Source organism: Fundulus heteroclitus, chromosome 12 (genome assembly GCF_011125445.2).
Source record: "Fundulus heteroclitus isolate FHET01 chromosome 12, MU-UCD_Fhet_4.1, whole genome shotgun sequence".
NCBI classification, from domain to species: Eukaryota; Metazoa; Chordata; class Actinopteri; order Cyprinodontiformes; family Fundulidae; genus Fundulus; species Fundulus heteroclitus.
Window position 1 is genome coordinate 30,436,610 of NC_046372.1, and position 18,807 is coordinate 30,455,416.

General features: G+C 40.2%; 1 protein-coding gene across 1 annotated transcript in view; it reads right to left on the minus strand.

Annotated features, from left to right (window-relative positions):
* fam172a (family with sequence similarity 172 member A) overlaps positions 1-18,807 on the minus strand; it is a 213,927-nt gene that overhangs the window by 128,901 nt on the left and 66,219 nt on the right. Inside the window, exon 7 of the mRNA XM_036144419.1 lies at positions 2,156-2,374. Within this exon, the coding sequence (XP_036000312.1) occupies positions 2,156-2,374 (219 nt within the window). The remainder of the gene's footprint in view (positions 1-2,155; positions 2,375-18,807) is intronic.

Consider the following 18,807-nt stretch of genomic DNA (forward strand, 5'->3'; position numbering starts at 1 on the left):
GTTAACTTTACTTCTCCTACCAATGCTAAAGAAAAAAGAAGGGTAACGCTTGAACCAAACCATGTTGAATGTTTAACAAATGCAGACTTGGGCCGCAGGGGTGTTAAGCAGCACAAAGTAAAGGAAAAGAAGTGTGGTCTGGATATTCTCAAAACATATCACATTCCCCGTAAACATATCTCTTGATTGGATCTTCAGTTAAAATGTTTGCAGGCTACCATGTTCCCTGCTCAGGCAGAACTTCTTGTTTTAGTGATTTTTTCTTTTATTCATTTATTGCTTTGATTACTTTGTTTCATGATGGAATTTCAGTGAGAAAGAACTAGTTATTTGTTGCATCTTTGTAAGGATGTTAAAATGCATTAGAAAACCTGAAAATACCCCAAAAAATCTTATCAGAATATTTTCCTGACAGGAAGATTATCTCTTATTTGTTGATAAACCGCAGCAGTGAGAAATAAAGAAAATCCCTGCTCTTCTTCAATGTACCATAGGAATTATTCCCTAGTTGGGTAAATTATTTGCTTTACATTCATACATAGATGAAGAGATTGGTGGATTAACTGATTCATATATATGATGGATTTACTGAATAATTATACCAGAGTAAAATTTTACAGAGAACTCACAACATCATGTAGGATTTGCATAGACTTAACTTTAGTCAGTTCAATGAGAGGATCCCCTCTGCAGATGAACACTGGGAGAAATCGAGTGAAAGTAAATAGAATGTGTGGCCTCTGCTATATATAAGGGAAGCATGAATAAAGTCTGCATCAGCTGTCAAAACCAAAACAGAGATCATTTGACACAGTTAATAATGTTATACTATTTATTGTTGTATTGCTTTAACCCTACAAGTAAAACATGAGGCAAAAAACCAGAATGATAGTAAAGAGTAAATCAAGGATTGTATGACATGATCGTCTGTCACGAACCTAATGTCAGATACTGTGAAGCAAATTCCTCAAGTAAGGAACATGTAAAGAGGTGTGACGAAATAAGACACCACTGAAGCTAATTATGCCTCATTAAAGTGTGTATAAAGGTACTGATGGAGGGGTGAGAAAGAAGAAGTGTGCACTGACAGCTCACATACCGCCTGTTAGTCCCACAGCAACCCTAAATCCTGTCAAAAACCACAGAGTGACGCTTTTCACGCGCATACAAACAGACACCAACAACCACTGTAAACATTTTCCATAATTCTAATTCATTACTGTGATGCCACAGCCATCAAATGAAGTTAGGGTAAATATGCTTCGCTCTTCTTGTGAAAAAGGCTGGATAAGAACTGATGGGGAAATAATGGTTTAAACATTTACTTGAAATAACTGGATTTCAATAAACGTAATGCTGGATGGGATGTAACACAGGATGTCTTTGAAGGGGGCAACACTGCTTTCATTGTTCATCACATTTATTTTGACAAAGAAACTAGATTTATAATTCATTTCCTTTGTTTGACCACAAGGTAAACTGGCTGAGCAAGGTGGTTTAAGCCGTATGTGTGTGTGCGTGTGTGTGTGTGTGTGTGTGTGTGTGTGTGTATGTGTGTGTGTGTGTGCGTGCGCGCGTATGAGCATGCACATGGTTAAAGTGTAGCTGATAAGAGTGTTACAGTGTGTTTGCAGAGTGTGCGTTTTGAAGATAAAAATCCCAGTGGTCAACAAGAGTGTTGGGCCAGAGCTTCACTGACCAGCCCTTCATCTGAAGGAGGGAAAAAAAAGGGAGGGGAAGAGGGAGAGAGGGAGGTAGCCATGTGGTTAACACTTGCTCACTAAGAGGCGACTGGAGCACAGCCAACCTCTTCACACACAGGCTGACCACACAAGAGCCTCTCTTTCTCCCTCTGCTTTCCATCCTCCCTTCATCCCTGGTCACCTAACAAATCCCTGTCTTGCTTCTTTAGCAAGCCCGGTCGCCATCCACACGTTCCTGCCACTTTTCTGTCATCAAAATTTTGTCCAATTTCCCCTTCCCCATTTTGTCATGTCCTTCTCCTCTACTTCCTCCCACAACTCTGGGGATATGTCTGTCCCCCATCATGCCTGATTTTGATAAACATCTATCATTCTCTCCTCTTCTCCCAGTCCAAAATTTCCTTACTTCTATCCTAGTCTGCCGGAATATGCTTTTAATCGCTCCTACTTACCCGTATAGGTATGCGTTCGGTCTCTGTCTCTTTCTGGGGGTTGCGATATTTCTCATAAAATTCCCTCTTCTTTTTCCTCTCCTGTTCGTCTTTGCGCTCCCTCTTCTCGGCGGGTTCATCTGAGGGTTCCTCAGGAGAGTTAATGGGGGACATCTTTGGTGGCTTCTCCACCTCCAAGTAGTTCTCGTTGGGGTTGAGCACCATTACACCGTAGCCCTCCTGAAACATGTCCAGCAGAAGTTTGTGTGTAAGAGCAAAGGGGTCAATTACTTTAATCAGTTGCGTTAAAAGTACTTTATGATGCATTTTACTTGAGATAAACCAAAACGTTTCTCATCACCATAGATGGATGATTTTGAACTCATTCAGCTCAAAATCCTACCGTTTTCCAATCAGTGAACACACCACAACTACGCACAACCATTATAAACAACACTCTTCCAGAGTTACTGAGAGAAGTACCAGTGCAGTATTTAAAATGAAGTAAGAGTAAGAAACATTGATATTGAAAAGAAACTCTCGTCTAGCCTTGTGAAAACACATCTGTAGTTTAATCAGGCTGAGAGATAACAAGTAAAAGCAAGACTTTCAGCAGGTAACAGGAAGGCTCATGCTCTGTCTTATCCTCTAATGTTAACAACCTCTGTTGACGTTAGAACGGCATGATGGATTTTGAAATTTTGGCATCCATTAGGAAAAGTTTGAACTAGGGTTAGGGTAAGGATGTATGGAGAATGCTGCTTTATGGGTTAAGGCTAGCTAGCTAGCTAACCCTGACCATAAACCCTAGTATTAGGTGAGCTAATGGGTAATACAAGACACTGGAGACAGTTTAAAAATGGAAACTCAGTTCTATTTAGTCAAAGAGTAAAACCCTGTTTTACCTTGAATCCTCTTTCACACGCATTAAAATCAGTATTAACAGGTCTGAGCTTTATAGCAATAAGAGACTGGAAATTGTCGACCAGTGTCTATAACGTAATTGTGTTTTGCCAACTATTTTTAACATCAAAATGCTCCACCGGCAACATTTTAAAAAGGTACTAAATATGTTTTCATAAGCAGATTCTCCAAACAGTGTTTATCTTTGCACACCTTGCAGCCAGATTTGTGAGTCAACTGGTTGTCTGACAAGTGGCTACTGTTGTTTGGCTTTTCTTTGTCAAACACCTTTAAAAGAAAACTTATTAAACCCTTATTTTAATTTCAGTAAAAAAAAAAAAAAAAAACATCCCAACATCATAAAGAAACACTATAATATATGCCCTTCAAAGCTCAACCAAAACATGTTAGTTTGTCTGTGATTCATGGTGTTTGCTCTTTTTGTTTAATTAAGAGCCCAGCATCATAGTTACAACACTTTAAAGACCAAGCCTCTTGGATGACTGTGGGGGAAAGGAGCAAATCGAGACTGAAAGAAAGGGCAGTGAATGAGATAAAAGATAGAGTGTCACTGCAGGGACAAGCTTGAGAAATAACTGGGGGATTGGAATTCAGCAGTGGTAGTTTCAGCCAGTGAGTAGCATTTAGTGACTCCAAAGGCCATGTGTCACTTAATATCAAACCCAATCAATACGACCATCACACAGTGAGAGAGTTCACTGAGAACATGTCTTTTTGTAGCTATTTGTGCATGGCTTAAAATATTATTCTGCATTATACATCTATCCTACAACAACAACCCTTTGAAATAAATAAATAAGAAATAAAAAGGTTTTAGAGAATAATAATTAAATTGAGAAAAATTAAGCAAAAAAGTAAACATGTTTCTAGGAAATTGAAGAAAGCATATGGAAGAAGGCTTCTACTGAAGCCAAATTACTTTTTCAACTTTGAGCCTATTTTAATTAACTCTGTTTGTTATCCCAAGCCCTTTGGAGAGAGAAAAAAAAAAAAAGCAGGAAATACATGGATTCCTGTTTCACTTTGACCGTCCTTTTTACACACAACCCCATGTGTAAATGCGCATGACCACACAAACACAGCAGAAAATTCAATACTGATGGCTCTCTGCCAAAAACATTCAAACAAAGAGTAAGAAAGGAACAAGCAACAGCAAGACCTTCAGGAGATACAGCTCAGTTTCCTCTGCAGATCTCCAACGGACACAGTGTTGTATCATTGCAGCACATCTTCTCCGCCTTAATAAGTGTTAACACAATGTGCTTGTCTTCCGTTGACGCAGCATGTGTGTGTGTCCCTCCTGCGCCGGCTGACATCAAACCTGCCACACACCCTGTCCCTTAGCACCTGCCGTGTGTTGACAATGGCAAAATGGCTCAAACAGCAAAATGACACGTTCTCACTTATTTATGTTATAAAATAAGTCCTGTTCTCACTTCCTGTCACTCCGAGATCTCCTTCCTCCATACATGTTTGTAACATTAAAGGTTAAAATCTATTAAATTGATATAAAAAGATAATCAGTTTAATTGAAAAGAAAAGCGCAGTGGTTCTTCTTACAATTTATAAAATGTGTAATCAAACATAGTATTTCTAGAAAATGGAAAACAAAATACATACACAGCTTTTATTAAGAGTTGTGTATTTTATTCTGCTTTTCTATTTTCTATTTAATCTCAAATTGATTAGTTTTCAAACAATTTTCTAAAACATAGCAAGTAGAAAATCAATTTAACAATTTCTGACTTTTTTTCATCCAAAAACGTTTTGATTAAGCTTACACATTTTTAAAATGTTACATGCTTGGCCAGCAAAAAAGAACCGGATTTATCTAGCCGACAGGTTAAAGCCTTCCAACATCCCAGAGAAATGTGCACACCTCTACTGAAGTTTGAAGACATGAGCCCAGATTACAACATATAGCCAGATTAAAAAGAACTACAGACTGACAAGAGCAGAGGAGAACCGAGAGGATAGGTGCAGAAATTAACTTACGGATAAATTAATAAAATGAAGATAAGGAGAGGGAAGAGATACGGCCCCTACACAATAGCTTTGTGCCACTGCCCACTGGTGGTGGCCTGATAAAATAACTGACAAAACCAGTTAAGCCAGTTTAAAGCTTTTAATCTATAAACACCCGAGGAGCGCTTTCTAAGAGAAACAAATATACCTGTATGTGTGTACTGTATCATTGGCAAAACAAATTGGCAAAAAACTTCCTCCAAATTAATGGCAAAACAACATTTTCTTTATACAAAAACAAACAAAGAAGTAAATAAGTAAATCATCCAATCTTGGTTAAATACCGACGTGCTGTGTTTGGGTGCATCATATCACAGGTTCCAAGTAAGTAAGAGTTTTTCTTTACCTTAATCCTGGTTTGCAGAGGGCAGAAGTTAATGGTTTAGATCACCGATCCTCGTGTTCTGACATGAACCCTGTGTCATTTAAACATGTTTAGTCTTACCCTGACCCTTAACTCCATCCTTAAGCGCACTAAAGCCAACATCAGGATCCCAGCTCCTAGCCATTAGCTAGTCTTTAGGTTGTGGCCTATAGCCCTTCCTTTAGAGACACAAATACACATAATAAACCTGACAGTGCTAACCCTTTCAGCTCTCCAGTCACCCATGAGAAGATTGCTGTAAAGAAGACCAGCAGCACTGGAGTCCTTCATCTGGAGGAGCAGGGCTGTCAGGTTCATCAATATGTCGGAAGCCATCATTCATTTGAACACCGAGAGGACTTCGTCGGAGTCAGGACAACCCGGATGTCCGTGACAGCTGACTTCCCACTTATTTCCTTCTCTGGATACAACGCTCTGGAAATGTTTATTTAAGCTTATTTTTCTGGAAAATTTCAACAGATTGAGATACTTGTATTAAATATGAAAACAATATATATACACTTTCATTATTAATATTGTAAATATACCATTCCAATTTCTCAACATGATCTAAGAAACAATAATTTGTTTTTCAAATCTCTCCTACCATGCCTTTAACCATCATAATCTCGACATAGTCTAGCAGTTAAATACGTCTGTCATACTCCCATCTTTAGTTGGGTCTCTCTCTGTCTTTGTGGCTCAGTCTAACTGCTAAGACCCCCCCGCCCCCACCCACACAGACAAACAAAAATCTGATCTTTTCCTTTGTGATGTGCTGTCAAAGTGTGAATCCCACACAGATGCCCATAGCAATCTCTGGGTCAACATGCTTTTTTTTTTCTTTTTTTTTTACACGTCAAAATCTCTCTCACACACAGTGCTAGCTTTGCTAACACTCCCTTTGTCCCTTACACACACTGTCTCAGATAAAATAGACCCACACGATCCTCTAGCTGTAGGTCAATCTCGTCTTTCTGCTGTAGTGTGGAGGCTAAGTCCCTTCCCATGCCCTATGGGTGCCCCTGTGCCACTACCACACTGAGTCCCTGCCCTGGGGCCAGCGGTCAAGAGGGTCACCCCGGCCCCCTCTGAGGGGGGACCAACCCGACCCTCGCCACCGTGCTCTGGACGCTCCTTAGCTCTCCTTTGTCGGCCTGTCCCCACGCTAGATGGCACAACAAAGAGCGCTGCTGCTACGGAAACCGTGGCTTGTCTCGTCATATTATGAAACCTGTCGTCTGTCACCTTCCTCTAAGAAAAGTTCAAAAGACTAATAAAAAATACCAAATTTCACTTAATTTTTTTCCCCCCCTAAACAGTTTGACCTAAAATTGTACTGTTTTGCTTAAATATCTTGGCTATGACCGCAAAATCAGCTACGGTCTAATACGGCCAGAGCCGCCTTTCGTAGCCTTTTATTTTGTTGTGAGCCACTGGGTATCCATATCTTGGTAAGCACACAAGTACAAGTGAGAGTAAATAAGATGTCCCTTTAAGACAGCGGCACCTCTGTTTTTCCAGTGGTGTTGTAATGAAATGAAATGTGTCTAATGTGCCGGAGCGGGGGACAGAGGCGGCTACACTGAGAGGGTGTTTCATCTGTGCGCGTGGAGCTCCAGGACGCTTTGATGTGAGAGCTCTCATGTAGTGAAGCAGGGATCCGGACACAAGGAAAAGGACATCACTTGACAGGTACAAAGCATGGCTGATAGCGGTTACGGGTGCATGGAGTGAGGAAAGTGGATGGTATGGTTAGGTGAATTGGAGGTTGTATGTGTTGTGTCAGCATCGCCTGCTGAATAATAGCACATAAATGTTCTTTTATTCCCCCCTTTGTAATTCTATCACAAAACATTTATACATGTGTGTTCATGCATTTATATTTTAAGAGTAGTTACGCAAGAAATGGGGATTTAAAAGTAGCTCTCAGGCAGCTTACTCTTCTCATGTTTTCTCGTCAGGAGACGGGATGAAGCACAGCGGTATTCCCTTTTACTCTGCTTTCTTGTTTTGACAGCACGATGTTCCCAATTTGCTAAAGGTACTGATGGGAAGTAACAATAGGAAGGAATAATTCCTACGAAATAAATATAATTAAAGCCTTTTCTTCGCTTAGATGAAAAGGCTGAGGTTAACCAGAGTTTCAAGTACTTTTTATTAATAATTCACAAATTTCTGTTTCCCTCAGGTACAAAGATGATGTGAGACAGATCCGTCTCGCCGAGCCAGGCCGCATAATGGGAAAGACAAGAGAACATGGAATTCATAGAAGGAAGATCTTGTGTAAAAGCAAGGAAATGACTAGAATAAAAAAAGAATAAAACAATAATTTAACAAATAGGATTAAATGAGAACCTATTTGTTTTACCACCACTCATAATCCAAAGTACAGTAAGGGAAGTGAAAATGCACAACAATTCCCTTTACCAAATCATGTTAAAAAAAAAAAAAGTCCAGAAAAAAGGGGGAGAACTCTTTCAATTTCTTTTTTGTTATTTAGTGTCTGGTTGAAATAAATATGTTAGCGTTTTTCCATAAACTACTGACAACACGTCCCAAATTAAAAACAAAACAAAAAAAACAGTGTCCATTCAACCTTTTATCTGCAAAAAAGATCAATTATCATAATAATATAGATGCAGTGTCTTAAGAACTCAAACAACACACAAAAAAACAAGGTCATCTTCTTTTTATACAATGTGATAATAACTTCATAGCCAAGGATGAGCTCAGAAATAAATATTTTGTGGAATAACCCTAATTTTCAACCAGAGCTGGTGAGAACAGTCTCATCATTGCTGGTAGGTCTAGGCGGTCCCCTAATCTGTACCTCACTGAGTCGAATAACGTGTGCTTGAATCTGGAATTCAACAGAAACTGGAAGAGAAAAGCTCTCAGACATGCAGAGGTGCTGATTTCAGGAAATCATTTTCCGGGATCTCTGCATTTTTTTCATGAGCTTCCTTTTCCCCTAACTACTCCTCAACATTGCAAATACAAGAGTAGATGCAAACCAAGTAAGGCAGATGTGTCTTCATTAGTCAGGACAAAGCCACAAGAAAATAGCTACCGGGTTAAACGCTCCAATATCTACAGTCAGAGCAATAACTACCATAACAAATGAGGCTGGACAAGAACTCATCTTTATCTTCCCACGGTGCACAGTGAGAAGGGCGGTAAGGGAGGTGAAAAATAATCAACAAAGCCCACTGCTAGAAAACTGCAGCAAAGAGTGGCATCTCAAAGTCCCCAATATAATCGTTTATTTTAGGGCCTCTGAAATAATCTTTACCAGAGGTGTTAACATCTGTAGAGAGCCATCTATGCTAAGCAAATACAAGAGAACTTTTCTTTAGGGAAACGACAACAAAAATGTTGAAATGAAATATGTTTACAACTATTAGGCAAATAGAACAAATACACAGATTCTTCATTTCTTAATAAAGAGACGTAACGGAGCTGAGTCAGTAAATACAGTCATAACAAACGGACGCTCTTGTTGGCTCTCCCTCTCTGTCAGGGCCACCCTGTTCTATATGACCTCGTCTGTCTCAGCCTCTGTGTGAGCTAACTTTCCATGCAGGGCCCCTTTATCCAACTGGATTCCCTTCCTTTTCTCTACCTCTCTCTTTTCCCCACGCCTGTCTCCCTGAGGCCGAGATACCACACACTTCGCACAGTACTGTCAGATTAAGTCACAGTGCCCCCTTCTCTCATTTTCACACAGCACCAGTTCGAGACCCCCCATAATCTCAAAACACACAGTTTTGTTAGACGGAGAGCGCACGGAGGTGGGAGCAAACTTACTGTACCACGGGGGTTATGAAAAAGACGTGTGGATTTTAGAGGTGATGTGAGAGGAGATGAGACAGGATTGTCATCAGCCTGTCAGGCAAAATCAATCATCCTCTTGATAACTAGCTATAGCTACGGGGCCATGCAAGTCGGGATCTAAATGTGATTTTACAGCTAGATCACAGATAAATGTGACAACGCCAGGCAGTGTAGGGTTCACCTGCACTCAGAGAAGTTTTATTCAGTACACATGCAGCTTTCTTCACTGTTATTTTCAATACTATAAAGATATGAAAAATGCCTTAAAATATACTGGTATGGAGGCTTTGTTACCCCCTAATATGCCAGTCCTTCTTTACAGGTCTCTAAGAGTGAGCTTTGATTGTTCTATTTACTTTCTTATCATCCTCATCACCAAGTGTGATAGAAAGGTTAACTTGGGTCTTTGTCCAGACACATTTGTCACTGTTTCAGTAATTTAAAACTTTTTTAATTACGGTATTACTCCGACTGTGGATATGGCACTACTAAGCCACCAGCTATTTTCATTTAAACTTTCCCTGAGAAATGAATATGGGCATAAATTAGCCTTTACATGAAAGTCATGTTTTACATTTCTCATTTTGAAGAACAGCTGGAGGAAGTGCTGATAACTGTTCTAAATGTATACTTTGGTTTTAAAAGATTGCCTTGTGAAAAAAATAAAAAAAACTACACATGCTTCATATGATCCTTTTGGTTTTCTAATGAGATACCACAAACGTGATGGAGGGATGTTCCATGTGGCTGAGATGCAGCGATGCCCCTCCACCACCTGTTGCAGCACACTCCCCTGTCAACGTGTAGTAGAAAGTGTCAATGCTTAAAACTATTATATATATATATATATATATATATATATATATATATATATATATATATATATATATATATATATATAAACTATGGTAGTTTTAGTCAAGGTTATCACATGTGAGAGTCTTATACTGAGCTAAACCTAGTATATTGTATTTATACCTCAGGAAGACAGGGTGTCATGAATTGTAAATTAAAAGTGCCAATGGTTAAGGCAGATAATTTAACAAAAACAACTATTTGTTAACATAGGGTTTTCCCCCAAATAAATAAATGTATTCAAGTTAAAGGATGATTTTTTTTTTTATTATACAGTGTGAAATTATGTTACTGTAATGAAAGATGTATTTATTTTTAATAGTTTTTTTACACATTTTGCTAGGGATTTCTATATTTTTTTGAAGATACATGTCCATATTATTTAAATAATTATAAGATAAATTGGATTTTGTGTTGTTTGTTTGTTTTCATTGGAAACAGATCCTCATCTGTACGGGTTTCTTCTGTGCAAGACTGCACATATGATTACATTTCTCTAAACTCAACTTTTCGTTTCAACATCAAAGACGCATTTTTGTTGTTTGCTTGATCTAAAATAATCATCCGCTAATTTGGCCTGAGTAAATAACTGTGCGGTAATGATTATCTTTTCCCTTGATCTTAATGAGCACAAACAGTTTGGGTCAGAGTAAGAAACTAACCTTTTGAGCTAGTCAAGTCATTGAGTCTGCAATCCAGAAGTAGAGTTTTTAACCTTGGCTCGGATGCCTGGGCTCATTTGGATTGTGTTTATATGTGGAGCTGAATATTTATAAATGAGTTCAAAGTGGAGCAGTGGGGTGGAGGAAGTGAAAAGAGTGGTACACCATCTGATCCTCCATGCCTTAGCTCATGCCTTAGCTACTTTGCAAGCCTACATTTACATTTCTTTCTCTCCGTTTCACTTTCTAGCTCTCTCAGTTTATATCGTTTCTCTTGACCTGAGTATTTTCAGCACATCTGTGGACGATAAAGACAAGAAAACATTCCTACAGAAGCGGTTCAGTGCGACAGTGAAATGCCCAAAAAAAGCCCTGTTAGTCGTTTCTCCTCACTTGATGCTGAGTGTATTTGTTCAGAAACTACTGATGCTCAACGGATGATCCGGAGGCTGAATGTCCAGACTGACACGGTTACTTTAATGAACCCCCCCACTAAAAACACAGTGCGAGAGAGAAAGTGAGAGAGAGAGACAGACGGACAGACATAGAGACAGAGAGAAAGAGAGAGAAACACGGAGTTCGCCAGGCCTGCTTCATCTGCTCCCAGCACGACATGCACAGAGGGAGGTGAGGGGCTGGGTATGGGGGCTGCTGGATAGAGGGTGGATGTAGCATTAATCACCGTCCAGGTGGAAATTGTCAGAGCTATCGATTGTGCAAGTAAATGTTACACAAGTCATTTGTCAACTTTTTCCCCTTTCCCCTCCTACTTTTAACTTGTTTATTTACATCACCTCATGGCGTTTACAGAAGCACAGTTGAGAGTTTAAATTCACACGAGAGCTCACGGATGTGTTAATAAAAGAAAAAAATAGAAAAGCTCATAACCAGTTACATATCCGGTTAACTAATTATCCAGCACATTTTAATATTAAAGCACGTGTTTGCCATCGGAGAGGATATAAAGTAAGTAAGGAGAGTTCGCAGTTCACGGAGGGAAAGCTATGGGGAAATAAATAAAGCAGGCTTACAATGCTGCTGTTAGGATTTTGATTTATATATTGTATATTGTCTCCCCTAAGCATACACATGTATTTTTAATGAAGGCACAGAGAGATATAGATCATGGAATGATAGGTGCCTCCCCATTCTCCCACATAACTATTTAATGTATAAATCAGGTGAGCAGAGACGGCACAAAATAAGTGTAGACAGGAGGAGGAGAGGTTCCCCTGGAGCCTCCCTCTCCTAAAAGTCATGTAATACTGATTAGCACGTGTAAACATAGATAAAGATTTAAATGTACAAAATAGGGAATTTGATGTCACTGTTTTCACAAAATGAAAAGTAACTGCTTTAAAAAAAAAATAAGACTAAAGTGAAGCCATCTTATAGTAAAAACACTGATTACAACGGCAACAACAATGAATGTCACGGTGCTTAACTAGAGCAAAGAAATCTCACCTCCTTTGACAGCTGTCCAATGTTTCTAGTCTGCCATCTGGAGAGGTAGTTGATGCACTGATATACACACACAGGTTGGGTGCAAGGCGCATGGCCATATGTACAGACTGAGTCAGTAGGGGGTCAATGGAAAGACACATTTAGTACCTGCAGACACATGTATGCCTGTATGTGAACATACAGCAAGGGGCATGCCACCATGACAAGAGGAAAATTACAAGTGTGAGTATGAAATGATAAATCATGAACATGTGTCTTAGAAAACATAGATAGTTCCCCTTTGCTAAGTGTTGTAACGACTCTTACAAAAATCATTTAGAAATGTTTCTACAGTACCTTGCAAATGTATTCATACGACCTTTACTGGAATACTACGTAATAAAACCACATAAAGTAGCACATAAAGGTGAAGTGGAAAGAATTATTGTTATTTACATTAAAAACTGAACAATACAGCTTAACACCCTTGAGTCAATACTTAGTAGGACCAGCTTTTGTTGGAAAAGGTATGTCTCCCAGCTTTACATATCTAGAGAAAAATATTTGTTGTCCTTTACAATGTAGCTCAGGTTCAGTCAGACTGAATGGAGGGTGTCAATAAACAGTGATTTTCAGGTCTGTCCACAGATTCTAAATATGATTCAAGTCTGGACTTTGACTGGGCAAGTCTAAGATGTGGATATGCTTTGATCAAAACCCTCCTACTGGAGGCCTGGCTGTATGTCGGGGGTGGATCTCCTGCTGGAAGGTGAACCTCTACTCCAGTCTCAAGTCATTTGCAGCAGATAACAGGTTTTCCTCTGGGGTTGCCCCATGTTCAGTTCTATTCATCTCCCATTAACTCTGACCAGCTTCTCGATGCAGAAGAAAAGCCTCTCCTAAGCATGACGCTACCACCCCTGTGTTCCAGCTTAGAGCTGGTGTGTTCAGGGTTGTGTGCAATGAGAAATTTCTGCAAAACACACAGCCTGCTTGCAGGCTAAGGAGTCTCTTTCATCTTACCAGATCACTGTTGCTAGTTCCTCAACATGGTTTAAGGCCAATTGCAAAGGGCACTTCTCATCGCTTGACAATAGATTTCTTGATGCCACTCTTCCACAAAACCAAGACTTGTGGAGTTCATGAAGAATAATTGTCCTGTCAAAAGATTTTGTCGCCTGCTCTGGGGATATATGTAGTCCCTTGACAGTTTAGGTGGACACCCAAATCTTTGTGGGTTTAAAGTTGAGCCGCACTTCACTTTCCAGATATGACTAATGGATTAAGCTGTGTTCTGTGAGACATTAAGTATTGTTTTACAATCTAACCCTGTTTAAACTTCTTCACAACGTTATCCATATCATATTGACTGGACAACTGTACGAAAGGGTTCAGACAATACAATCAATGCCATTTACCAATGATGTAGTATAAGTGAATGATGAGACTGCGCTGCAGATTAATCTTACTAAACATCAGAGAATCACTGCGATGTCAATGGACCAAAGGTCAAAGAGAAGTCGTTTCACCTCTGCCCTGTTATTGTGACCTAGTAGGAACAACCAGAGGAAGAGCTGGTGGTCCTGCTGATGTTGCTGGCCGTCGCTATGTGGGACGATTTGTTAATTCATGAAAGGCGCGAGACGAAGTTTCCTATCTTAGATGAATAACTTATTAATTTCTATTTGGGAACGTGACAGGCCAGAAAACAACAAAGAAAGCCCCAGTATTTGCTCACAGAACCACAAACACACCGACACACAGACAGAGGCTCCAACTGTCCGAAGGTTTGACCTCTCTCTAAGTGGAGGTGCACCGCAGGTCTGTGAGTCAGACGAGGTCGCTACAGCCAATCACAAGCTGTGTTTGAGGTGTGAAGGGTAAACACTATGACTGGTCTGTCCTGCCATTTACTCTGCTTATTTTCACAGCGTGTAACCCGCAGAAGAGGTGGCAGAGCATATAGTATATCTCTGTGTGTGTGCGTGCGCTTGTAAGTCTGTGTTCAAGCACATTTTCCATTGTGTCATAACCACATGGCTGGGTTCATGCTTCACAGCACACACATGGAGCTGCATGTTGTAATCCCCTTCATCCTCTCACCATACAGCCAAATGCACGTGGTGGAATCCACGCTTTGGCAACTGAGGAAACCAAGCATGGGGCAGGAGACATTTTCTTATTAACCCGATCTAGTCTTCAAAAATGGTCGAGAGCAATTAACGCTGGAAAATGTACACATCTTTCTCACACGCAGGCGCCCTCGATCCCACCGCCGCCGCAAGCCTCATGAGGAGACCTTTCAAATGTACCACTTTTTTTTTTTCAAGACCACCTGTTGTCTATTATTTTTACATACAGCTTTTCTCATAAATCATAACACTGGGTAATTAATCAAGCTGTCAAAACAGGGACCGGGGGTCACCTGGAGGGGTCGGAGGTGGTCGCAGGGCCGATGGAGGTCAGGGTCACATCGCATTCCTCATTTTTAAGTTGGGACGGGAGAGGGGCCAGGGAAACAAAAGCGAAAGCAGATGGAAGTGGGGGGCGGAGGGTGGGGGGTGGCAGATGAAAAAGAGAGCTAAAGAGACACAGGGACATAGAAGGAGAAATTGACAAAGAAAAAAAAAAGAAAGAAGCTGTCAGCTGCCTGCAGATGAAGACAAGGAAGGCGATTATGAGAAGGGAGACATCACATAGTTGGGGAAAAGGGAAAGGAAAGGTGGGGATAAAAAAAAAATAAAAAGGGAAAGAGGCATAAGAAAAGAACAAAAGAAATCTGTAGGATTTTCCTACTGTATAGAGCTGAAATTGGCTGGAGAGAGAAGAAAGAGAACAGAAGGAGGTGGGGTGGTGCGGTGTGGCGCCTTCGATGAGAAAATAGGAAATCAGTTGTAGAAGTATGATTGTTATCTCATTCTCTTTCCTACTGAGTATGTGTGTGTGTGTGTGTGTGTGTGTGTACGGGTGATGAAGCGGGCCGATATCTCTCTTAGAGAAGCGTGTATCGGTGTCTCAGTGGGTTGAGAGTCAGTTCAGAGGCAGGACTGTGGGCCTAGAGTGGAATGTCACCAACTCTGCGACACGCACTGATTAGATCAAACTGATTAGACTGGCACAGGAACACACAAATGCAGAAACCAACACCTGAGTTTCCTCCTGCAAATGCACAAAATTCTGACCTTTTTTTCGAATTACGGACATGAACCTTGACCCTGTGGACATTAAATCTATTTATTTTGTGTAAAAAAACAAACAACCAACGTGACATTGTGAGACTGTTATTTATGGTTAAAAAAAACAACTAAACTATTTAAAAAGTAAAACGCCGGCAAACTTATAGTGCTGTGTTTGAGGCACCCTCCCCTGCGTATAAGCGTGAATTCTCAGGCGTGGCTTGCTCTATCAAAAACATCAGTCTTGAATAAGGCACCAAACCATTGCGCAAAATTAGCTGTCACCCTTTCCTCAAAATCTTTGTTAATCTTGTTTCCAGTGTTTGCAGATTTATCAGCACATGCATCAATGTCAGCTCCTTGGTTACTGAGCCGCACTACTTGGTAGAAGATATAATTAAAAATGTTTGGGGTGTCGGGCGGGTGCAGGGGGGGGATGTTGCTGCGGAGTGCAAGAGAAGACGGGGCGGAGTGGCGTCTGGGAGGAGGAAGGTGAGGTCTTCCTCTTGTCTCAGTTTTCCCTGGGAGCCCTGGGAAGACAAAGGTGGTGATAACAGCCAAACGCGCTAGGCAAGGCATTTCTTCTCCTCCGACTTTCTTGCTCAATTTCTGATATCACTCAGGTCCGTGTGCGCTGCTATCTCTTTAATGACACCAGTTCCACTGATGTGGCTGCGGTCAGGAAACGGGTCTGATTGTTACCAGACACTTGACACAGAGGAAAACAACAGCCAAACGCACACCTACTGATACCATGGCCTTAACAAAAACGAGATGAACATCTAATCTGTTGAGAGTTTCTAACACAAGGCTGCCTTAGAGAGAGCGAAAGACAATGTTTAAATAAAAAAAATTAAAAAGCTAAAAGACCATTTGCATGTTTTTAGTCCAACTGGATTCAGATTTCTTTCTTTTTAATTATCCGACCGCTTGTTTCCTGACTTAAACTGAGGCTGTTTAGCATATGGGCAGACAGTGATGAATTACACTGCAGCCCATAGCTTGATCTTTGATGTATTTCGAGCACATCTCTTGTTATCGTGCAACTTTTCAAAGAAATCACTTGCCCATCCAACTTGTGTCAAGGGAGAAGGGACATAATGCATTAAAATTCAACAAGAAAGTCTCCTCTGATAACTTCCAGATAGAAAACACACAGATGGTATACAAAACAGCACACAAACATAGCCTTCTGGGAGTTTAGGTGTGATGCAGGGGGACACCCTCGAGAGCTGTGTCAGGGTGGACACAAGTTTGTCAGCTCAAAAGGTTTTCAGACATGTTTAAAACATAGCACATAAATGTAAATTTATGTATGAGCTAAAACCTCCAGTATTGGTCCATGCCTCTGTAAGCTAGGTTTAAAAGAATGCAAAAACTGCATGCTTTGTATTAGTATTGGTCAAAATGCGTTCACGTTTAAGTTTGGAACATTGATTATTAATGGGGTTGTTATTAGGACGAGAATGCACAAATGACTGATGCAGATCAGAATTTTCCCTTGATCAGCTCTGATTGGTGATCAACATGACCATTGTCACCATGTTAACCTATAAACACATCAACCAATAAATGTGTGTCTTTGACACACTCAAAAAAAAAATCATATAAATTATGGGCACATGGGCTTTAATTAATAAATGCGAAAATTGAAATTGGCAGGTCAGACGTCAAAGTAAACTGGAAATCAGCGTGATTGATGCGCCGATAACAAAGCCCCGATAATTCTCATCGCTTTGAAGTCTGTCTCGCTGTCTGCATCCAGTTGCTGTCCAAATGTGATTTTATCTTATGATATAAGTCTAAGTTATCATTATGAGACCTGTAGTGTTTGCATTAAGCTTAACAGCATCTGTGTTTAAGACTTATTTTGAAGGACAAAAGGAAAGAGTTATTGGGTAATCAACTTACTGGATAGTCTGACTGTACGTTGCACATATCTCCAGCACCTAAATGATTTATCTAATAGGATTTTGGATGCATGGAAAGCAAAAGAATGTGATAGAACTAAAGCTAACTTACCCACACTAAAGCTAGCATCTGCTTCAAAAACTTTAAGTTGTGTTTATGCATTTAGAGAGGAAGTAACTATCCAGTTTTATGCGACAGCGTCGACTAAAAAGACTGGCTATCGGACAATGCTAAATGGCATTTTTGGAATAGCAAATAATTGATCACAGCATAACAGACAAAATATGGACGCCTTGTAACTGCTGTGAGAACAATGAATGGTTAGCTGCAAACCAAGCTACAGCTAGCATCTGAATCGCACCTATTTTACAGTTTTTTAAGGATACTGGGCTTTATTTGATCATCTCAAGTTCAAAATCTAAAGTACCCAAACTGATAAAGCTGAACACAAAAATATGACTTATTATTTATCAAAACCTGGGCTTTACTGCTGGGGGAAAAAAAAAAAACAGAAAGCATTTCCAATGTTTTTTGCATTAGGACCACTTTAAATTATGTGCATAAAAACACGATATAATGAGAGGTCAAATTGTAACTGGAATACTATGCAGAGCAACAATTTCAGATTTGTGAGAATTTTGTTCCAATTGTCAAACCATAAAAATTATGGTAATTCTTAATTTTGCACAGTAATATTTTTAAAATATCTTTATCTTGTTTTGTTCCCGTGCATCCAATATTGTCTAGGCTTTTGGCGAGAAATTCCCTTGGTTCTGCCATCAGAGACTAGAATCTTCCTGTCCTACAGCAACAGAAGGCCTTTTTCATGGGCAGCTTTCAAGAGTTTAATACGAAGGTGGCCTTGGCCTTAACCTTTCACCACGCTTAATGTCCACACTGAGAGCATGCCATTTGAATCCATGCTCACACGTTGCCATCTTGTAACCTCTTCTGGTTCTTCTTCCCTTCTTTTCACCTCCATCCAGGCCTTTAAGTGCAGTCCTGCAGGTTTTGCTGGGAGGCCGCGTATTCCCCCTCTTCATTAGTGAGAAAATGGACTCTGGTAAACGCTTGTTAAAGCCCTTACCTACACTCTCCAAGTTAATGGGAGTGATCCATTTGTGTCCGTTTCTGCCTGACAAGGCTTTACTGGAAGATTAATAGTGCGGTGTCAGGCCACGGCCACCCTCTGTCCCGTTCTCATTTCCTTTCTTCTGGGACAGACACATGCAATAATGGAGCCCCGTCTTTTGTTGTAACACCGTGATTAGCCGAGGAGGGAGAAAAAAAGAAAGGGAATGACAGAACGAGAGAAGAAGTGGAGGAGAAAAGAGAACAACAAGAAGAAAATGCCTCCCTTCATGACATGGTGCAAGTGTAGGTGTTAAGGTTGTGAATTATAGCCACTTGAAAAGGGAAAAGTGATATTATTAATTAATCTCAACATGAGGTGACGAGAGATATAATAAATCACTT